The sequence below is a fragment of the Phyllostomus discolor genome, chromosome 8 (genome assembly GCF_004126475.2).
Source record: "Phyllostomus discolor isolate MPI-MPIP mPhyDis1 chromosome 8, mPhyDis1.pri.v3, whole genome shotgun sequence".
NCBI lineage: Eukaryota > Metazoa > Chordata > Mammalia > Chiroptera > Phyllostomidae > Phyllostomus > Phyllostomus discolor.
The window spans coordinates 111,038,759-111,060,556 of NC_040910.2; the positions used below are offsets into that span (position 1 = coordinate 111,038,759).

At 67.0% G+C, this 21,798-nt stretch overlaps 2 protein-coding genes across 3 annotated transcripts in view; one reads left to right on the forward strand and one right to left on the reverse strand.

The window, feature by feature from the left end:
* Positions 1-7,371, forward strand: part of UNK (unk zinc finger) — a 28,994-nt gene extending 21,623 nt beyond the window's left edge. Inside the window, exons 10-16 of one of the 2 annotated variants that reach the window (XM_028521048.2) lie at positions 312-377; positions 850-1,027; positions 1,841-1,942; positions 2,033-2,221; positions 4,632-4,813; positions 5,176-5,433; positions 6,008-7,371. In XM_028521048.2, the coding sequence (XP_028376849.1) occupies positions 312-377; positions 850-1,027; positions 1,841-1,942; positions 2,033-2,221; positions 4,632-4,813; positions 5,176-5,433; positions 6,008-6,163 (1,131 nt within the window). In that variant the 3' untranslated portion in view covers positions 6,164-7,371. The remainder of the gene's footprint in view (positions 1-311; positions 378-849; positions 1,028-1,840; positions 1,943-2,032; positions 2,222-4,631; positions 4,814-5,175; positions 5,434-6,007) is intronic. The other variant, XM_036034144.1, reaches the window with a different exon arrangement.
* A 982-nt stretch (positions 7,372-8,353) lies between these two features.
* Positions 8,354-21,542, reverse strand: UNC13D (unc-13 homolog D). Its single transcript, XM_028519911.2, is given in 34 exon segments — positions 8,354-9,187; positions 9,869-10,065; positions 10,491-10,614; positions 10,820-10,940; positions 11,040-11,123; positions 11,629-11,700; positions 11,784-11,889; positions 13,084-13,163; positions 13,795-13,863; positions 14,015-14,221; positions 14,324-14,422; positions 14,621-14,764; positions 15,148-15,268; positions 15,381-15,514; positions 15,620-15,671; positions 15,779-15,876; positions 15,960-16,016; positions 16,097-16,187; positions 16,287-16,411; positions 16,540-16,657; positions 17,774-17,877; positions 17,956-18,048; positions 18,170-18,274; positions 18,417-18,486; positions 18,674-18,742; positions 18,879-18,923; positions 19,338-19,480; positions 19,482-19,519; positions 19,769-19,835; positions 19,923-19,952; positions 19,954-19,983; positions 20,113-20,220; positions 20,413-20,448; positions 21,209-21,542. Coding segments are annotated over 34 exon segments (3,276 nt in total). The 5' UTR covers positions 21,326-21,542; the 3' UTR covers positions 8,354-9,065.
* Between the last annotated feature and the right edge of the window lie 256 nt (positions 21,543-21,798).

Genomic DNA, 21,798 nt, shown 5'->3' on the forward strand with positions numbered 1-21,798 from the left:
GCAGCTGGGGCGCCCACCCTGGCCTCCTGACCCCGTGTCTGGTCCCTTCGTGCCCTGTGCCACCTTGACGCGGCAGGGCTGTGGGCGGGGCAGACGCTGTCCCTGACAAGCTCATCTGAGGCCTGGGGTCGGCGGGGAGGAGCCGCCCCGTGGTCCCCGGGGTGGTGGAGGGGAGCAGGTGCACGTGCATGCGGGGGCTGCGGGTGCCAGGCCCCAGGTGCCGGCAGCCTCAGTGAGCCGGGACAGGTTGGGGGGCCCTGGGCTCTGCTAGCCTCGCGCTCACCCCCTGCTCTCCAACCTTCTGCTCTCAGGCCAAGTTAAAACCCCACTCACTGGAGCCCAGGAGTCAAGAGCAGCCTCTGCTTCAGCCCAAACAGGTACCGGATTCTCGGCCCCCTTCTGGCACTTGCTGTGCACGGGCCGGGCCCAGGACCCCAGGAGGCTGCAGAGTGGGGGGCGTGCTTTCCTCACAAGCTGAGGGCAGGACTAAGGGGGGCCCTGGCCCCAGTCCAGAGAGGGTAGGTCAGGCCCTGGAGCCCTTCCCCCCAGACTCACCCATCAGCCCATCACAGATTACGTATTGAGCATCTACACTACGCCAGGCCCTGGACTCACTGCTCCCCACCCGGTGCAGGATGGTAGGGGTGAGTGGGCCCTGCAGCCTCCAAGCCGTACCCCTCCAACTTCAGCCTCTCAACTAGGTGTTGAGTGGGCAGGGCCCCATGTGGGCATGGGGCACCGAGACAAGGGCTGGGGTGCCCCGTTTCCTTCTGCCCTACCCACCCCCGTCGCCAGCCCCTGGCCTTCCGGGCGGGCATCCCATCGCCTCTCCTCGCTCTCTCATTGCAGGACATGCTGGGCCTCCTCCCCCCCGTGGGCAGCCCCCTGACCTCAAGCATCTCTTCTAGCATCACCTCCAGCCTGGCAGCTACTCCCCCTAGCCCTGCGGGCACCAGCAGCGTCCCTGGCATGAACGCAAACGCTCTGCCCTTCTACCCAACCAGCGACACGGTAGAGTCGGTCATAGGTAATCAGGCCGTTTCCGTTGCCGAGTCCAGGACCGGGGCTGGCGCCAGAGACGCTAGGTCTCTGGAGTGAGACTCGGACCAGCCTGTGGCCGCGTTAGCCATGCGACTGGAGGGAGCCAGGGTCGGCACCCGGGCCGTTGAGCGGAGGGGTGCAGACCCACGGTGCCGGGCCGGGGCCTGCCCCCGCAGCAGACCAGAGGCGCCCCTCCCGGGCACGCGCGGTCTCGCCCATGGCGCGCATCCTTCAGTTCCCGTCCCCGCTGGGCTGCCCTCGGCCCTCCCGGCCACAGAAGCCGCTGCTCTTTGCTGTCAGCAGCCGCTTTGTGCCGGGTCCTCGTGCAGAGACCGGGCGTGCGGCACGGGGACCTTGTCCTCGACCTCGCGGGGGGGGGGGGGGGGGGGGCACTGCTCCCACCCGCGGCCCAGCGCCGCAGAGCACAGCGGCGTCTGTCAGGCTTCTGTTGCTCGTTGGCCGCTGATGGCCCAGAGACGGGCCTGCCCTCGGCGGGCGCCAGGACAAGACACACACCCTAACGGCAGGAGGCAAGGCCTCCGTCCGAGGCGGGAACCCCCGCCGGGCCTGGGTTCCCCCGGGGCGTCAGAGCAGGCCTCAGAGAGCACAGCCGTCCAAGCTGGACTGGGCGGGGCGTCGGGGTGGGTGTGGCGGAGGAGCAGCCCAGTGGGCCCCTGGAGAGGAGGTGGGGCAGGAAACGGGCAGTGAGGGGCCGGCGGGTGCGTGAGGTGAGGCCTGGAACTGCGGGGTCTGGCCCCTGGAGGCTGGGAGGCTCAGGCCCTGGTCGCTCTGCCCCTAGAGTCTGCCCTGGACGACCTGGACCTGAACGAGTTTGGGGTGGCCGCCCTGGAGAAGACTTTCGACAACAGCACGGTCCCCCACCCGGGCAGCATCACAATCGGTACTGGGTCGTGGGCGGGCAGGGCGGTGTGGGAGGGCGGCCCCGCGTGGCGCCCTGCCCTCACCCGGCCCCCCCCGGCCTCTCGTGCAGGTGGCAGCTTGCCGCGGAGCTCTGCTCCCGTGAACATCCCCGGCTCCCTGAGCAGCTCGGCCTCCTTCCACTCGGCGTCCCCGTCCCCTCCGGTCAGCCTCCCCTCGCATTTCCTGCAGCAGCCCCAGGCCCACCTGAGCCAGTCAGAAAACACGTTTTTGGGGACCTCGGCATCCCATGGGTCTTTGGGTGAGCGTGGGCGCGGCTCGCTGAGACCTGGGGCGGGAACCTGGGCTTTGGCGAGTGCCTGGGCCTCTGTCCCCGGCCAGAGCAGAGCAGGGAGGCGGTGAGGGCGGGGCTCAGGCGCTGGAGGAGGCTCAGGGCTCTGTCCCACAGCTCCCTTACTGTGTGGTCTTGGACGAGCGGCTCAGCCTCCCAGCCTTCCTTTCTGCTGTGAGACGGGTGTGGTGGCAGCACCTGCCTCAGAAGTGGCGGTGAGGCTCGGCTGAAGGGTGAGGCACAGGGCCAGTGCACAGCGAGACGTGGCTGCTCAGAGCCGCCGGAGCCCGCTTCTGCTCTTGGTGCCAGGGTGCCAGTTCCCCCAGGTACCCGGGGCTCCCGGAGGCAGGCGGGCTGCAGCCAGGTTCGCAGGAGGCCGAGGGGGAGGTCTGAATGGCACAGCCCAGGCTCGGGGTGGCCTTCCTGCAGCCCAGGGACCAGGGAGGGGCAGGCCAGGCCTAGTGGTTAGAGTGTGGCACGCAGGCCTGCAGGCTCCGCTACCTGCCACGTGCAGGGTCCTCATCTCCCCCAGTGCGGGCACTGGCTTGACTGTGCACTGAGGCAACAGCGAGGATGGTGAAACAGCAAGCGCCCAGCCCGCTGCCTCTCCACGAACAGCAGCAGCTCCTCTTGCTTCCGCACCCTGCTGCTGTCCGGGGAGCTCGGAAATCCCTCCCCGGAGGGTGCGGGACGTCCCAGTCACACTGAGCCACCGACTCTCACCAGGCTGAGGCCTTCCCCGTCTCCCTCCAGAGGTCAGGGCAGCATAGGGATGTCTCAGCCCCTTTCGGGCATGTCAGGTCTTTTTCCAGTTACAGTGGACACTCGGTGGGTTTCAGGTGCACAGCACAGTGGTGCGACGGCCGGACACTGTGCAGCGACCCCCGACACTTCCGGCCCCGCACTGCACGCGGTCACTGCAGCAGCATCGCCTGCACTCCCTGTGCTGTGCTGTGTGTCCCTGCACATCCTTCTGGTTTGTGGTGACACTGACAGCTTCAAATGCCTTTTTTTTAAAAGATTTTATTTATTTTTAGAGAGAGGGGAAGGGAGGGAGAAAGAGAGAAATATCCATGTGTGGTTGCCTCTCACATGCCTCCTACTGGGGACCTGGCCTGCAGTGTGGGCATGTGCCCTGACTGGGAGTTGAACCAGCGACCCTTTGGTTCACACGCCGGTGCTCGGTCCACTGAGCCACACCAGCCAGGGCTCAAATGCTTCGTCTTCTATTTGTCTGACTTGTCCCATATGCGGGAGGCTTACTGGCCCCCCATCCACTCCTCCGTGTGGCTATTGAGCAGTTTTATAGGTACAGTATGAGCTCAGCAGTGCCTGCTGACGTGGCGCCCTGGCCTCTGGGGGCGGCCGGGGGCCAGACATTGGCTCATACTTGGAGCTGCTGCGTGGAGTCAGAGGGCTGGGGCTGGAGTTCAGAGTATAAGGGACCTCACCTAGATGTGGTCAGGAGGGCCGTCTCTGAGGGTGGCTCCTCCCCAAGAGATTAAGTGCCACCTGGGTGTGGAGAGGTGTTCAGGCAGAGCTTGCGGCTGGGATGGTGTGCTGGGGAGGTGGCCTTGGGCCCCCACCTCCAGGACAGGTCAGATGGACTCAGAGACAGCACACATGCTCTCCACCAAGGACCCGTCCGTCACGTTGTGGGTGCACCAGTGTTTCTTGGGCGACACTGTCCTAAATCCACTGGGTTCCGGAGCATCCTGGCTGGATTGGTAGGAAAGGAAGCCGGGAAGACGTCACTAGGACAATGCGGTGGCAGGACGAGGGCGGAGGCGGGTGTGGGTCTTGCTCTGGAAGGTGGGGGCTGCCCCAAGGGCCACAGAGCAGGGCGCGAGCAGTGTCCGCAGACATCGGTGGGCAGCACGTGAGCGTGCCGTGCGGCCGACGGGAAAGAGTGGCCGGGGTGTTCAGGTGGCCCAGCTGGGTCCTGGTTCCACTTACTGCCACCACATGGGGGCGGACCTGGGCTCCTGGAGCTCTTGCCGCTCCTACTCTGCCGTCATCCGAGGCTCTGGCCCGTCGTCCTCCTGAACCTCCTCCCAGGCCCCACCCCAGGGTGCAAGAAAGCTCCGCTCCACCCAGCCTCAGGCTCCACAATCACCCCTTTCACAGGCGGCTCCCCCACAGCTCTCCCCCAGCCCCTGGGTCACCCTGTTTGGTGGATGAGGATCTTGAGACTCAGAATTTAAGTGGCAGCCGACAGGTAGCGGATGGCACCACAGCAGGTCTGACTCAACTGCAGCACCTACACATCCCCGCCCGGGCTCCGCCTGACACCGCCGTGCCTCGAGCAGCGGCCCCCGGAGCCCCGGGCGGGCCGGGCAGGGCCCTCCAGAGCACTGACGCTCCTCTCCTTCCCGGGCAGGTCTGAATGGGATGAACAGCAGCATCTGGGAACACTTTGCCTCCGGAAGCTTCTCCCCGGGCACTTCCCCTGCCTTCCTGTCGGGGCCAGGGGCTGCCGAGCTGGCCCGGCTTCAGCAAGAGCTGGACGAAGCCAACGGCACCATCAAGCAGTGGGAGGAGTCCTGGAAGCAGGCCAAGCAGGTACCGGGGCACAGGGAGTGGGGGAGCCGGGGTCCTGGAGAACAGAGCAGAAACTCGGTTTTGTTCTCCTTCGCCTGTCGGGCCCCCGGGTGGCTGGTGTCCCAGGCCTGGGACTCTGCGAGCCGTTTATGTGGTCTGGGCCCAGGCACCACTGGCCTCTCCCAAGAAGCCCTGACTCTCCAGGGCTCAAGTCCAGGGTTCTTGGTTCGAGGGTGGGCCCTCCAGCCAGGCCCTGCCCCCTCCCCAGACCGCTGACCCGCTGCGAGTGGGCCCCCCAGCCACGGTGGCTCGGCGGGCTCCCAGAGACGCGCCCAGGGCGGGGCGGGGGCCACCGTGACGCGCTCTGCATGTGTGGCCCACAGGCTTGTGATGCCTGGAAGAAGGAGGCAGAGGAGGCCGGGGAGCGGGCCAGCACGGCCGGCGCCGAGTGCGAGCTGGCCCGCGAGCAGCGGGATGCGCTGGAGGTGCAGGTGAAGAAGCTGCAGGAGGAGCTGGAGCGGCTGCACTCGGGGCCCGACCCGCAGGCCCTGCCCGCCTTCTCCGACCTGGAGGCCCTCTCGCTCTCCACCCTCTACTCCCTCCAGAAGCAGCTGCGGGCCCGCCTGGAGCAGGTGGACAAGGTCAGCCCGGGAGGGCCGGGGAGCCCTGGGTGGGGGTGTACGTGGCCACAGTGAGGGCTGGGCTGCAGGGGGCCCACACTGCTGTGGGGCCGGCCGCCCTCCCCTGCAGCTCCTGCCCGGCAGCTGGCGGGGAGCTGGGGAGAGCACGCCATGCCCGGGGGTGGTGAGAAGGGGCACTTGGGAAGGTGGGTGTGCCCTGAGCCTGAGCCACGTTAGCATTGCCGGGCTCTCTGAGCGCTGCACAGCACGCAGGCGCTGCAGAACGGCTGGGCCCCCGGGGCTCCCCTGTCTGCACTCCTAGGTCCCTGCTGGGCCCCGGGGAGCCTCGCACAGCGGGAAGAACGGTCCTTCCTTCCCCAGGCCTTTGGCACCGTAGCCCACCTGTGGCTGTGGCCTCGGGCACGCCACTGCCCTCTCCGGGGACCTGGGGTCACTAGGACACCAGTGTGAGGAAGAGCCCTCAGGCTGGGGGCTGCAGAGCAGGGGGCCTGGGAGCAGCCCCGCGGCCTCTGTGCCTCAGCGCCCTCCTCCCGCCCAGGCCAGGCCCCTGACCTCGGCACCCCGCTCCCCGCAGGCCGTGTTCCACATGCAGTCGGTGAAATGCCTTAAGTGTCAGGAGCAGAACCGAGCGGTGCTGCCGTGCCAACACGCCGTGCTGTGCGAGCTGTGCGCCGAGGTCAGCGAGTGCCCCGTCTGCCAGCCGGGCCGGGCCCACGCGCTGCAGTCGTGACCCCGCGGGCCCGGCCCCGGCCTGGCGCAGCTCTTCCCACCTAGGACTTTTTAAAGTATATATATGTATGTATGTATGTATGTACATGTACATGTATATGATTATGTATATGTATACATTCTGTGCGTGTGCAGGTGTGCGTGGGCGGCCAGTGTGAACAGTGTCTGTGTGTGTATCTCGACGCAGATATAGACACACACTTTAAACAGACTTACCAAGCACTTTTTAAAAGAAGCAACTATTTTGCAGTCCTCCCTCGGCCCACTCCCTACCTGTCCCACCTCCCCTCTTCTCCCACCAGCCTTTTGGCAGGGGATCTGTTTCTCTTTTTTATGTAGGAACTAACTATTTTTAACTTCTTGGGGCCTGAGCAGGGAAGGACGGAAGCTGGACGGGGCCGAGGGGAGGGACAAGCCTTCAGGGCAGGCCCTGTTCACCCCACCTCCCCGGGCCAGGGCTCCGGGCCCACCTAGCTCCTAGCTTTACCAGACGCGTATTCAATTCGGGGCTGGCTGCAGCCCGCTCCAAGCTCCCACCCCTGGGCCCCTGAAAGCCCCTCGAGGGCCAAGGCCCCAGAGTTCCACCCCTCAGGTCCCCGAGGCAGGGGCTCGGCCTCAGTCCTCTCCCCCAGGTCTCGGGAGCGGCCTCCCTGGCCCCAGGGCCACCGACCAGGCTGGCACTGCCCTGTCCATCACCCCCGGCAGTCCCTCCTCTTGTGGCACTGCCCCCCGCCCCGTGCCCCCACCCCTCCCTCTGGCAGCTAGCAGGGCAATCGGTAGGGAGGGTCTGCGGACTGTGAGGACCAGGGGCTCAGGCCCTGCCCCGCCCCGAGGGGCTCCGTATGCATTCCTTGGTGCTCTCCGAGTGCAGCTGGCGTCCCGCCCCGCGCGGCGCGGGCGCCCGTGTGCGTGTGTGTGCGTGCCTGTCCGACGTGTAGTGTGTTTTAGCTTCCATTCTAAAACTCGTTCTGTACAGAGAGATGCGGCGGGACGGGAGGGCGGAGGGGGTGGGGGAAGCCACCCACTCCCGGCGCTGGTGTCTGGGGTGGGAGCAAGAGGGCTTCAGAGGGTCTGGCCCCGGCCCCTCCCCCCCTTGGGCTCAGCACGAAAGGGCTTTCAATGAATTAAGTGAAAACTTTCTTTTTTTACAAAAATGCAAAAATCAACAAAGCTCCAAAACCATTGGAAATAAAACATGAACTTGCAGCGGTAGCTTGTTTGCGTGCTTCCGGTGAGGCGGGCTCAGGCCCCAGAGCGGTGAGGCGGGCCGGCTCAGCTGGGCCGGCTCAGCCCAGGCTCCGGCCCCCCTGGGCTGGGCACTCTGCCCCCACCCAAGAAACAGCGTGTGCCCTGCCCCCTGAGGTGTGGCTAGGTGGCCACAGAGACCCAGGGGCTCCATCCAGTACTTGTCCGAGCCAGGCCCACTGTGGCTGACGTGGGGACCCTAAGCCCTGGACAGAGACCCCTGGCCCACCGCGCTCCCCTTGTGGGCCCAATGGACAGCTGCCGCTGGTCTGTCTGCTGTTTTCCAGAGAACAGCAGGACCCCTAGCGGTTCTCAGAGGAACAGACCGTGCCTTCTGGTGAACACAGGGAAAGGTGGGCCCCAGAGGAGCTGTTCTGCCTGTGCCCTGCCCCTGCGGGCAGAGCGTCCCCAGCTCTCAGCCACCTCCTCCCTCCCCCTGCTCTCGGCCGGCCTGTTAGGTGGGTGTGCGGGAACACAGCTGTGGGCTGCCCTCTCTTGGGGGTCTCTGAGGCCCCAAGCTGCACGGGCCGTGGAGATAGCTCAGAGCCCCCACACGTTGCGCTCGTGCGGGCTCAGCGAGGGGAGGCGACTGCGCTGCGGGTGGAGGGCACCTGGGTCTCAGGCTGTGATGGACAGCACCCAGGCTTCTTGCCCCACCCCCGCCCCCCGAAGGCAAGCTGCTCCCTCACGGTGCTGCCCCCGGAGTCCCAGGCCCGTGCGGGGCAGCAGCCACAGGAACGGGTGGGCCGGGCATGGTTTCGTTCGAAGCCCTGGGTCCGAGCAGCACGGACCCCAACTGCACCGGCACTTGCTTGTGCGTGCGTGACCCCCACACCACTCTAACACGGGAGAGGGAGAGGGGTGGGGCGGCCCGAGGGGTCTCTGGGGCTGGGGAGGGGTTGCAGGACCTGACCTGAGCCCCACTATCAGCCAACAGTGTGCTCACTGAGAGGACAGTGCTTTGGGACGTTTATTTTTGCCAAGAAAGTTTCTAGGTGGCAGGTGCTGGCTCTAGGAGATGTCCTCAGGCAACAGGGTGAGCCAAGCTGTCCTTCCTGCTGCTGTCTTCAGGCCAGCCCACGGCCTGCCAGCTCTCACCTAGCAGAGCCAGATGACCCTGGCTCTGGGGTCCCTAGCCTGGGTGTTGGCAGCCCCCTCAGGACAGGCCCGGGGCTCCCCTCTTTATGGTTCCCCTTGCCTCCAGGGCAGCTGTAGGCACATCTTTGTCCGAGTTCCCACTCCCTCCCCCAAGAGGGGGGCTCTGTGCTCACAGCCCCGGCCCCACCCTGTGGCTGGGATACGTGCTCCAGGGCACAGGCGGCTGAGACCGGCTTTGCCAGAGCAGCTTTTCCCACGGAGGAATGGGCAGGAGATGCAGACGGATGCCTCCCCTCCCCTGGTGCTGGGGTTTGGCAGGGAATGCTGAGGCCAAGGCTGAAGGCAGGGCGGAGGGAGTATAAATATGGAAATAGTGTCCCCATCACCATAAATATGCAAGTGGCATTCCCACGCCCTGGGGGCCTTTGGTGTGGAGCAAGGGGTCCCACACTTGGCAGGGCCCTAACGAGCGTCAGGCCAGGCTGGAAGGCTGTGCTGTGGTGGGGACAACCCAGACGTCCCAGGAAAGCCTGTCCCCACCAGGGACCCAACCTCCACTGCTATCGCCCTAGCCGCGGGGCATGCTGGGAGGCCTGCTTGGCGCGCTGCCGCCGCAGCTTCACAAACACCTGGGCCTCGCGATCACCCTTCCGGCTCTCCAGCAGCTGCAGGATCGGGTCCCCTGAGAAGAGAGGCATTTGGGGGTCAGGTTCCGAGGGAGGGGCGGGGCCTGGGTAGCGCAGGGACAGCACTGCCCGCCTGCAGCCAACCTGGAAACCAGTGCCGGACCCACATCAGCTACGCTCACGGGACGGGACAGCCTGACGCACAAGCCTGGAGACCCCTCGCAGCCCCTGGCACGAGGGTGCTGGCCCCAGCACTCCAGCCCAGTCAAAGCACAAGAGGCTGAGAGGTGCCTCGGGTGGCAACTCTTCCTTCTAGTATGAGAACCTGAGGCCGGCTAGCTAGCCTCTTTGTGCCTCAGTTTACTCATCTGTAAAACAGCAATAATAGTATCTGTCTGATGGGGCAGTTGGAAGGACTGAAAAGGTTAATACGTGTCAGGTGCGTAGAACTGGCCCCTTAAGTGGACACACGTGGGACCTGCTCCTGCTGCCAAGAGCGGCCCCCCTCCCGGGGTGAACGTGGCGACCTCCCCCCAGCAGAGAAAGCCACACTCCACTCGGCCCCCCTGAAATGACACTGGGCTCCTGACGAGACCCAGCACGAGCCACCGCTGGCTCCACCGGCCTCCACCCCTCAGGAGGGGTCCTTCTGGCCCCGCCCTCCCCTCTCTGGGGGCCTGTCTGAGCCTTGACAGCCTGCCCCTCCCCTGCGCCCCCAGCGCGGGGCTCAGGCCTACCGTTGAGTGTGGGGAAGGTGAGGGGCAGGCGGGTCTGAGGCGCCTCGCCGGGCTCCTCTGCCCCGCCCAGGCCGCACACCGAGCGCAGCGGCAGGAAGGCCTCCCCCTCCAGGTCATCGGCGCCCAGGGTGTCGTGGTCCAGCACCGTGAGCAGGAGGCACGCCCCGTCCTTCTGGCACGGCTCAGCGGGCACCAGGCTGGGTGGGGGACAGTTGGGCTCAGCTGCCCGCGCCCCACACTGCCACTGCCCGCCACCCCCACACACGGGCTCACCCCCTGGTCCCTTGGGCTGGGCCGGGGAAAGGATGCCCAGAGGGGCGGCTGGGGCAGGATTACAAAGTGTGGGCCACATGGCATGACGCCTGGTCTCCGGGCTGGTGCTTTAAACCAGGGGCCCAGTGTCCCCAGGCCCGCCTGTCCCCGGAACAGAAGACTTCGCCTGGAAGCCACACGTGGGAGTCCTTCTCCTCGGGACCTGTGCCGGCAACCCCTTGTCCCAAGTTCCCCTTCCTGGGACCTCGGTGCGGTCCTTTCCGGGGAGCCCCTTTGGCCCCAGCGGGGAGGAGCAGGCCTGAGGTGGCCCCAGCCTGGGGACACACAGCAAGCGTGGGGACCCACTCACAATTCAAAGGTCTCATCAAACAGCGGGTGAAGGTCCTTCTTGTGCTTTTGGGTCTCCCGGGGAGCCAGCTCAGGGAACTCGTGCCTGGGCTCCAAGGTCAGCTGGACAAAGGGGTCGCTGGAGCCTGGCAAGTGGCCCGGGAAGGAAACCATGGCCAAAGATACCCCGGCGCTTTCACCAGCCCCGACTCGCTGCGGCTGGGTCCCGCTCGGCAGCACCGCCCCCTCCTGGTAGTCCGCAGGAAATGCACCCGGCGCTCCCGCTGGGCCGGCAGAGCCACCAGGGACGCGAGAGCAGGGCGGAGTGGCCCGTGGGCAGTGTGCACTCACCGTTGGAGTCCAGGGGCAGCAGGCTGGAAGCGCTGAGCAGCTCCACACGCAGCTTCTGCTCCGAGGCGTGGTAGGAGGCTTTGAGCGTGACCGCCCCGAGCTCCTCCGTGGTGGTTTCAGCCTAGGGGGTGGGGCGCAGGGGTAGCGTCAGCGGGGGCGGGGCTCGCGGGGCGGGGTGGGGTGGGGCGGGGCGGGGCGGGCGGTGGGCGGGGCGCCTCACCTGCTGCTGGAGGCGGCTGCAGAAGTACTTCTGGATGAGCTCCCGGGTGGAGGCCCCCTGCAGCTCCAGGTCCCTCTGCAGGGCCTGCGAACGGGGCCAGGCAAGAAGTCACGAGAACTGTCACACTCAGTCACAGCCCGGCGCTGCGCCCGGAGTTCCGGTGCCCCCCACACAGTCCCACAGCACCCCTGCCATGCTGAGAGCCTCGACTTTCACACTCGGGTTATTGCGCTGCTGCTGCCTCAACATTTGAGATAATTTTTAAAAAGATTTTGTTTCTTTGGAGAGAGGAGAAGGGAGGGAGAGAAACATCAGTGCGTGGTTGCCTCTCCCACGCCCCCTACTGGGGACCTGGCCTGCAACCCAGGCCTGTGCCCTGACTGGGAGTCAGTGACCAGTGACTTTTTGGTTCACGCTGGCACTCAATCCACTGAGCCACACCAGCCGGGGTCATTTGAAAGGATTTTTGAAAGAGAGGCCCGCAGTGTCATTTGGTGCTGGGTCCTGTAATTACGTAGCAGGTCCTAGACGCAGGTGAGCGCAGGAAGACAGGTGCCCCCCCCACCCCAGACAGAGCAAAGGGCCCTACCTTGAAGGTGGCCGTGTGCAGGGCCTCAGGCGGCAGGCCACAGCCCTCTGCATAGAAGCAGATCTCCAGGTTCTAGAGGGCGAGCAGACGGCCATTGGCGCCGACCCCGCGAGCCCTCCCACCAGGGTTAGTCCCGCTGTCACCGGTGTCGTTACCTGCAGCGCGATCTTCAGCCTCCTAGAGGCCGGCGGGCAGCTCCGCTGGGAGGCGGCCGCCTCCGCCAGCACCGTGAGCGTGTGGGTCCAGAGCAGGGTCAAAAGGCTGAGGTGGGGTGCCGAGGGGTGCCGGACACAGGACAGGAAGGTGGAAGAGGAGGAGGTAGAGATGTTTTTGAGAAAGGGCTGGCCTCCTTGGACCCAGGCTCTTCCCCACCCCCGCTCACTTCCCAGGGGAGCCTGGGGCCTGGGGAAGCCGGGGGGGGGGGGGGGGGGGGGGGGGGGCAGGGAGGGCTGCCTCCTGAGGAAAGAGGACTGGGAGGGAGGAGAGGGCGGGTCCTATGTAACGCAGCTGCCAACCCAGGGCACGAGCCTTGTCAGGATGCGCAAACCCCACCAGACAAGGTGCGGGGGAGGCTGGGCCCCCAGTGACAGGGTCATGAGCCCAGGCGGCAGCGGTCCACATGAATGGGGTTTCAGCACATTGCGTGGATAAGCATCCGCTATCTGTCGGGAGTGAAGAAACGGCGACCGAGGCACAGGCCTACTAACTACCTGAAATGACTGAAATTTGATACGTGGGCGTGGGGTCAGGCTGTTCCAGACAAAAAATGTGTAATTAGGAATGAGGGAGCCCTGGCGGGCAGCTCAGTTTGAGCACCATCTCAATACACCAAGGCTGCAGGTTCAGGCCCCGGTGAGGGCACATACAAGAGTCAACCAGTGGCCCTGGCTGGTGCGGCTCAGTGGATTGAGCACAGGCCTGTGAACCAAAGGGGCACAGCTTGATTCCCAGTCAGGGCACGTGCCTGGGTTGCAGGCCAGGTCCCCAATGGGGGGCACAAGAGAGGCAACCACACATGGATGTTTCCCTCTCTCTTTCTCCCTCCCTTCCCCTCTGTCTAAAATAAATAGTCTTAAAAAAATACAAAGAGTCAACCAATGAATGCGTAAGTGAAACTTCCAATTGATGTTCCTGTCTCTCTCCTTTCCTCCCTCTCTCTCAAATCAATCAAAAGAGACAGAGAGCAACCCTAACTAGAAGTTCCCCTGAGTCATGGGAGAGGAACACCAGTTGCCTACAAGGTTAGGAGGGCAGAGCTGCAGCCTGCGGGGCCTGGAGACGGCCCAGGACTAAGGGACGAGGGACGGCCAGGGAGTGAGCTCCCTATCGCTGGCGCGAGCACTTGAGCAGAGGCTGCTGGCATCCTCCCCGGAGAAAGGATGGGGAGGCGGAGAAAGAAGGGCGGGCGGGAGAGAGGCGAGGCATCGGGCGTGTGGGCAGGCGGCCGCTGCAGACCTGTTGAAGTTCTCTTGCACCAGGTTGGTGTTCAGATAGCAGAGCTCCACCTCCAGGAACTTCATCAGGGGCAGGATGGCCTGAGGAGAGGGGCGGGCAGCACTTGCAGCTCTGGCCCGCTCCGGTCCCACCCCGGTCCCACCCGGGTCCCACCCCGGTCCCCTTGCCCAGCCCGGGGAGGAAGCAGGGCCAGGAACTCTTGTGTGCGGCGTTTGGGACTTCTGCAGGAAGGCAGGGACTTTTGTCACGGTGTCCACCGACACACGTATCCCTCGTACCGACATCATTGCCTGGGACAAAGTGGGTGCCTAAATAGCGGGTGAGCTAAGGAGTCACCCCCCAGACCATCGGTCCCTGGTGACAGGTGAGGAGGCTGAGGACCGCTGGCTCGTAGGAACAGGGCAGCTGTGCTGGCAGGCAGCTGAGAAGGGTGCGCGCCCAGGTCTGTTTGGGGAGCACAGTCCAAACCCTGCCCCACTGTGGCCCCCACACTACCCGTCCACACTGGGAGAGTCCGTGGGATGCCCCAGCCCCGCCCCCTTAGCGTACAAGGAGCAAGCGGAGGCCCAAGAGGGGGGACATTCCTTGCCCAAGTCTGGAGGGCTCATCTCTGGCACCCCATGACCTTCGGCCTCCTGTTCACCCAGAGCCCCTTGGCAACCCCAGGCCTACAAAGCTGTCAAAGGTCAGCAAGCAGGGAGGGCCACTCACGTCCTCCGGCAGGACAGACTCCCTGACGCCCACCAGGTTCCGGATGTGCTTGGCGATGCCCACCTCCAGCTGGGGACACAGGACAGCAGAGGGGAGGCCAGGGCCTGATTTAGGTTCAGGAAGTGGTGGGACCAGACATCACCGGCCCGCGTCCTGCCGGGCGGGGGGGCTGCAGGCCGCGGAGCGGTGGGGCAAAGTCGCCGCGGGCCGGACAAGGTACCTGCTCGGCCAGCGTGTGGACGCCGGTGCGGATCTCGTGGCCCAGCCCCGCCAGGGCGCCTTGCAGCTGGGTGTGCAGCGTGTTCTGCAGCTGCCCCTGCTCCAGCACGGCCCCCACCCGCTGCTCCAGGGCCTCCCACGCCAGCTGGGTGGGGAGCTTGCCGATCACCAGCCGCAGCTGCTCCATGTCATTCACCACCACGCACAGCTGGGGACAGGCACGGGCAGAGGGATGCAGAGCTTCCCGAATCACGGCGGGCGGAGCGGCCTCCACCCCACTGCAGCCCCAGCCCTCAGCTCGGGCCCTTACCATGTTGGCTGCCTGGCCCTGATCCTTCTGGCCGGCAGCGAGCTCACGAGCCCGGGCCTTTATCAGGCTGCAGTACACCAGGGCCAGCCGACAGGTGTCCTGGGGGGGCAGGGGATGGTCACTGGGGGAGTACCCTGGGGGCAGGGGGCAGCCGGGGAAGGCCCGGGAATCTCGGTGACTCGAAGGGTTTAGGATGTAGGCCTTTGGAAACTGCTAGGGTGAGAGCATGAGAGAGACAGGGCGGGTGGCAGTGAGGCTGTCCTAGAAGGTGGGGAAGGACACGGGAAGACGCTGCACCTCCACGAACTTGACAGTGATCATGAAGGCTTCCTCTGGGTCGGGCCAGTCCAGCTGCTGGGCGGTGTGGCTGATCTGGGCAAAGCAGGTGGACAGATCCACAGCCGACGTGCTGTGCTTGGTCAGCTCACCCAGGGGCACCAGCTGGGAGACGGGGCAGCCCTCAGGAAGGAGGCCCGGGGCTTGCCCAGGCCACGCCCCTGCCTCCCTCCTGCCTCCCGAAAGCACTCAGAGCTTCTACCGTCTGCAGACACAGAGCTGGAGTGGGGCGGGGCGGGGGGCTGCAGGGGGACAAGCAAGGGTCTGCCCAGACTCCCCTCAGGGCAAGGATCAGTCTGCAAGGGGAAGCCACAGTTAGCGCCAAGGGTACTAAGAGGCAGCGTTTAGCACAAACCTGGTCTGAAAGCACCCTTCAGCGCCAGCTACGCGCTTCTGCACGTCGGGAAGTCCCAGCAGCGCCCCAAGCCCTATTAAGGCTGGGACCACGCCCCGGGCCATACCCTGCCCCGCCCAGCCTCCACCCCAACCTGGTCCATCTGCACCGCGCGCTGCACCCGTGCCAGGGCAACGTTGTACGTCTTCTGCAGCCAGGAGGGGATGGCCGGCTGGAACCAGCGGTGGAAGCCATCCAGGGCCAGGACTCCGTCCCTGAGGAAAGGCGGGACTCAGCCTGGTGAAGGCCGGGGGGCCAGCGCGGGTGGCGGGCCCTCCTCGACCCTCCTGTCCCCTCCGCACCCACAGCCCGCCCGGCGCTGCCCACCTCTCGGAGGGAGCCGGCCCCAGCTGGCAGAGCTCCTTGAGGCTGATGTAGAGCTGGAATAGACTCTCGCCCACCTCTGGGGACACGGGGCTGCTCACCGCCACTGCCGTGTGGTCCTGCACCCGCTTGGCCACCTGCCAGGGGACAGACGGCGTGGTGGGCGGGGCTCCAGGCGTGGTGGGCGGGGCTCCAGAGCCAGGGCGGAGCGGCAAGGCCTGGAGGCGGGGCGAGAGACTCACCAGCCACTGCAGCTCCAGGAAGGCCATGGAGAAGAGGTCGATCTTAAGAGTGCTGGAGGAGAGGCGGTGGGCGGGTGTCAGCTGGGGGCACACACCGGGGACCCCCTGGTCCTGCTCCGAGCCCCCGCCCACTCCCTCCCGGCCCAGCCACCTGCTCACTTGTGGAAGATCTTGTTCCACGTGCGCTGGCACTGGTGCAGGTCGCCCGCGATGTCCTGTACCAGGCTCAGCAGGGCCTTGCCCGCCTCCAGTATGCCCTGGCCGGGACAGACAGAGGCGCGCTGAGCGGGGCTGGGAGAAGCAGGCACCCCCCCCTCCCCCACCCGGCCAAGCCCCTCACCTGCACCATGGGCTGGTGGTGCTGCTGCTTCAGGTGGAACCACTCGACGGTGCCAGTCTGTGGGCAGAGAGGCAGTGAGCGGGGACGGCTGCCGGGCCCAGACCGTGCCCTCTGCACCCCCAGGGCGGGCCCCCTACCCGCAACTCCTCGGCCACCAGGCGGGGCAGTGGGGCGCTGTCGGCACACAGCTCTCCAAAGGCCTTCATCTTGCACATCTGTATCAGGACCCTGGTGGGGGGGGGGACAGAGAGCCTGCTGCCCTGTCCCCGCCGCTCACCCCTGCGGGGGCCCCAGCTGCTCCCGTGTCCCCGGCCTGACCCCACCGACCTGAGGAGAGACTGCAGCCGGGCCGGGGAGTCGGAGACGGAGAGGGGGAAGACGCTGCGGAACCTCCGGATGAGGGAGAGGCCGTAGGCCAGCAGGGAGCTGAAGGAGGCGGCCAGCTCCTCCCGCTGCAAGCCCGGGAGGATGCCGTGAGGCCGGGGCTGCCGATGGGGCCCGGACGGCCGCTCCCCACTCCCCAGGCCCTGCCTGCCCAGCACCCCTCGCCCCACCCCCATTCCCGCCGGCCCCGGTCCACCTGTTCTGCCTTGAGCCTGCCCTGGATCCACTGGTACTCGATGCTGGTGATGGGGTGCAGCAGGCAGCTGCTGGGGAACTCCAGGCTCTGGTAGAGACGGCTGTAGGCCAGCCACTGCCTGCGGCAGACGGAAGCCCTCAGCCTGGCCAGGTCAGGCCCCTCCATTCCCGCTGCCCCCCCAGCCTCGGGGAGGGGGGAGGGCAGTGCCTCCCCTGCCCCGAAGCCTCCTGGGATCCCCACTGACCCCCGGGGGCTGAAGGGAACCCATAGGACCTTTTTTGTTCCTACAGTGCATTTCAAACATGTAAAACATGTAAATTAATCGCCCGTCTCCTCCATTAGGACATTTGTGATTTGAAAATTCGGGCTTTCTTGCTTCTTCTGAAAAATCAGATTTGGAGTCTTGAGCCTTCGTGCACACGTGGCACGGGCATGGGACCGGAACTCCCCTGGGGCAGGCCAGGGGAGCGTTGCCGAGGTGACAATAGTGCTGAGACCAGGCTCACAGGGGAGGACGCAGGAGGGTAGGGGACGAGCACCACCAGGGACAGGCCTCGGTCCCGTCCCTGCTGGGGCACGGCGGCCACCTGCACGACAGGCGTGGGACCGGCAGGCAAACGGGGCCCTTGCCATGGCTGCCTGTTCCAGTCTCCGGCCTCACCTGCACCCTCACCTGCAGCCCCACCCGCCCACCATCCTACACCGCCCTCCTCCCGTCCCCCCCTCAAATGCCATGTGGGCCCCAGTCCTTCTGACTCCTCCAGTGCACCGCAGGGTTGGGGAGCCCACTGGTACCCCGGCCAGGCCTCCCCACAATCTGCTGTGGCCCTGGGGACGCCACGGCACGCCCCCACAGGTTCCGGAAGCTCAGCGCTCACGCGCTAACGAGAGGCAATGGCGTGGGGAAGGGGGGCTGGGAGCTGGGCCAGGGGTGGCAAACTCAAACGCCCGGAGGGACCCAGGTGAGGTCAGGGGGTGACGTGGGCCTGACGGCCACCGTGACGGCCTGGGGAGGACAGGCTGCTCTGCTCTGACCAACGGCAGCGCAGCAAGATGGCCGCCCCGTGCCGCCGGCACTCGTGTGCTTTGTGGGGAGCAGCCGGGGAGACGTCCAGATTTCTGCAAGTTGGCGATGGGCCCAAAACAGAAAGTGCGCCGCTTGGGCCGAACGGAAACCTCTCGGGGTTGGACTTGCGGCCAGTGGGGGGCGGCCAGGAGGGAGGGGCGCACTCACGCCATGGACTGGTGGAAGTCAGACAGGTCCTTCTGCGTGGCGTGGAGGAACAGGACGGTGGTGGCCTGGGGGCTCAGCGACCCGTCCCAGGAGGTGCTGCCTGCCTGAGGGGACAGGCGGAGGGAGGGGTGTCAGGGCCGGCGGGCAGACCTCGGCCCTGCCTGGCCCCGGGCGGGCGGTACCTGGTGCTGGGTGACCTCGTGGGACACGAGCTGCTGCAGCAGGTGGAGGTGCACCGTGTAGCTGGGCTGGGAGCGGCTGGCGGCGGTGGCTCTCTGCGGTGGGTTGGGGTGGCCGTGAGTGGAGCGGCCCGTGCCCGGAGCGGCCCGTCCAGCCCAGCTGAGCCCCTGGGAGGCTCCTGACCCCGGCCCCCTGGCCCTCCCACCCCAGACCTACCCGCTTGTGAATGAACTGGAACTGGAGGTGGCACTGGCCGCGGTCCGGGTAGGTCTCGGTGCACGGCTCCAGAGGGTACCACTGGTCCTCCCGGCAGCACAGGTCCTGGCGGGCCAGGCAGTGGGTGATGCCCGTGCCCGTGAGCCGTGGCGGGGAGGCAACGGCAGGCAGGCCTGGAGCCCCTCCCCCAGCCCCTCCCAAACCCCCTTCTGCCTCTCTCCCGGGCCTCTTCCCCCACCCCACTCACCTGTAGCCTCAGAACCACGTTCCCCAGGAAGTCGTCCTGGCCTTTGTCCTTCCGGGCCTCCTTGAAGATCCTGTCCCAGGCAGGGTGCGTGAGGAGGGGGAAGGGCCGAGAACCTGAATGGCCCCAGGGTGGTAGCGGCCCCCGCCACCCGCGGCCACGGGGGCCAGGACGAAGCCCGCCGCCCAGCAGCTGGTGCGTGCGTGGGGGGGGGGGGCAGAGGGAGCCCCACACCTTCTCTAGGAGCCCCCGGCACTCACCTTCGCAGCCCATGCAGGTCTGTGAGCTCCCCGAGCTTCTGCCGGACGGACTCCACCGTGTCCAGGTCCCTGGTGGAGCGGAGATTTGAGCCAGAGGCCGGCCGGGAGGGCGTCCTGGGCGTCCCTGGCCCCTTCGGCGGGAGACCCCGACACCCTCCCTGTCCCTTCCACCTTCCCCGCCCGCGCGGCTGGGTGTGCCCCTCACCACATGTCCAGGTGGAAGCTGGAGCTGCTGAGGTCCTCGAACTCCCTGCAGGGGGCAGAGGGCGCGGGTGAGGGTCTCGGAGGCCAGACCGCGGGCCAGGCCACAGCCGCCCCCACCCGGGGCCTGTCTCCGAAGCCGCCGTCCCCAGTGGGCTCGCCCACTGTGGAGCCTTAGCCCTGCCCAGCCGCATCCGCCTCCTTTAAGGGAAGGCTCCGGGCCGCCCCTAGGGCAACCCAACCCGCTGACCCTCCGCACCCGCCGGCTCCCGGAGCACTGGCACCACCGCGCAGGCCCCTCTGCCTCCCCTGTCCCTTGGGAGCCGGCTCCTCCTCGGGTCAGGCCAGGCCCCCTCCCTCCTGCCCCCACCAGGCCAGGAGTTCCTGCTGATGATCTCCCTGACTGGGGACCCCCGCCCCGGGGAGCAGCCCCGGACAGGGCGGGGCTGGGGCGGGGACGTACAGGATGAAGGTCTCGTCCCAGACGGGGTTGAGCGTCTGGGTGATGACCTGGGTCCGGTGGGTCTGCTCCTCGGGGATGGTGTGCCGCACCACGGCCTTCTGCGGCCGCCGCGGCCCTGAGCTGTCCCCCTGCGCGCCCACCCCCCTGCTCGATGCCCAGCAGGCAGTAGGGGTCACTGAACCCTGGGGAGGACGAGAGGACAAGGCCGCCGGGGCGTTAGCTGGGCTCCTTGGGGGGAGGGTCCCTCATCACCCACCCCCCACCCCAAGGGCAGTGCCCCTCCCCCCCCCCATAGACTCCAAGGACGCGGAGCCATTAGCACGCTGGGGCCGGGCAGCCCTGTGGTGGGGGGCATTTGGGAGAGCGGGGCTCCCACCCAGAGCTCTGGGACAGCCGGTGACGGGGAGGAAAGCCCCGTCCTGCCTGCTCACCGCTGACATCCTTGCCCAGAATGCCCTTGGCCTGCTTCACCGTGGCCTTCAGACAGAACGTTGGCTTCTGGAGGGAGAGAGGCAGGGGCACTGAGTCCCAGAGGGCGCTTCCCAGCCCCCGCCCTCCCCCAGGGCGTCTCTGGGCCGGTGCTACCTCGAGCTCCTGGACCCGCTGTAGCGTCCAGCTGGTGCTCCTCGGGCTCCGCGTGGAAGGCCTGGGTTGGGGGGGGCAGGAGTGTGGGAGGCTGGGGGTGCGGGTCGGGAGTGTGGCGGCTGGGAAGGAGGACCCCGGGGTCCGGGCTGCAGTGGGGGGGGGGGGGGGGGGGGGGGGGGGCTGGGCTCACCTCCTGCAGGTACCGCAGCAGCTCGGAGGCCTCCGTCACGTGGGTGGGCTCGGGCTTACCCAGGCGGTGCAGGACGGTGTAGAGAGCTTCCTCGTAGAGCAGGGCCCGCTGAGACACGGCAGGGTCAGCTCGGGGCCCGCATCCACCCCCCACAAGGCCTGAGGCCCGCCAGCTCCCCGGGCACCAGCGCCGCACGCCCAGAGCAGGGACAGAGCGCCCACACAGGCAGAGTCGGGGAGAGGGCTCTGGCTGGCAGCCGTGGCCAGCACCCCTCCGTGCCCCCGGCACCCCAATTCTTACCTCCTCGGGAGAGAGGTGGTGGGACGGAGGCGTGATCTGGGGAGCAAGGTGAAAAGACAGAGTGTCCAGGTGGCCCGGGCCGGCCCGGACCGCAGGGACAGCCCCCGCGCAGCGCAGGCCCGGGGCCGCCAGCCCCACCCGTGACGCACACCTGTTCCTGGGGCAGGCCGCCCTGGGCTCCGGCCCCCGGGTCGCCTTCCTCGGACCCCGGGTCACCTTCCTCGGCCCCGGGCCTGCTCTGGCTGAGGTCCATGGGCGCCCAGCTACCCCGGCAGCGTGTAGCGCTCCGCCCAGGGGGGCCCCACCTCCTTTCCTTCCCCAGAGGAAACAGCGCTGCTTATCGGGCGGCCACGCTCGCTCACACCCCAGCGGCGGAAGTGAGGCCCAGCGGCGGAGCTGGGAGGCCGGGGGGTCATGTCATCGGGCCCGGGGGTCTCTCCGCTCGTCCCCAAGCAGTCCGGCCCCAGCCCCCAAGCAGTCTGGTCCCAGCCGGGACCCCCCCCCCACCCCCCTGTCTGACGGAGCTGGTGCCTTTGGCCCTGGAGCAGCGTGGTGGGGCAGGGGTCAGCTCCGCCAGGGAGAAGGGGGGGCTCGGGGCCCGGATCTGAGGCCCAGGGGTGGCCCAGAGAACACGCAGACCCTGTTGTGCTGACCCAGAAGGCTCTGCCCAGGGGACAGGGGAGGCGGGGGGAGGGGACCACACCTTCAGCCCCGAGCCCGAGAGAGGTGGCGCCTGCATGCCAAGACCACAGAGCCCACCCCAGCCGGCGCTTCTCCTCCGTGAGGTCACTCCTACCTCCTGGGCTGCTGGGGGCAGGGGCTCTTGCACGTCTCGGACCCTGCGGCGCCTTATCTTGATGGCTTGGCGCAAGAGGGGGGGGCGCCGCTGGGAGTGGGACAGGAGTGTCGCCATGGTGGCCAGCTCTGCCCTTCCCCTCCGCGTGCCCGCTGGCCTGCCGCTGGGTGAAGATAGTGCAGCCACAGGATTATGCAAAGCGTCCAGGGGAGGGGCGGGAGGGGGGCGGGTGGGGAGAGGGACAGGCCAGGGTTTCACCACCCCAGAGGCCCGGCAGTCCCCTGCACCTCCCTACCCGCCGCCGGCCGGGCGGGGAATCCCATGAGGGACTCTCCCTGGCTGGAGGTGGAAAGAAGGTGGATGCCCAAGGTGGACTCGGAGGTGGACACAGGGGGCGGGTCCGCCCACATCCCACCCTCCCACACAGCCTCTGGGAGGGCCCAGTACCCCCAGCAGGGGGCGTCAGGGCAGGCCAGCACGGGCCCTGCCCCATCCCGCTGGGCCAGGCCGGGGACCTGAGGGAAGCAGCCCTGGTGGGTTGGCTTCTCACCCACAGAACTTTCCTGAGTGGGGCCCCGGACCCGGGGTGG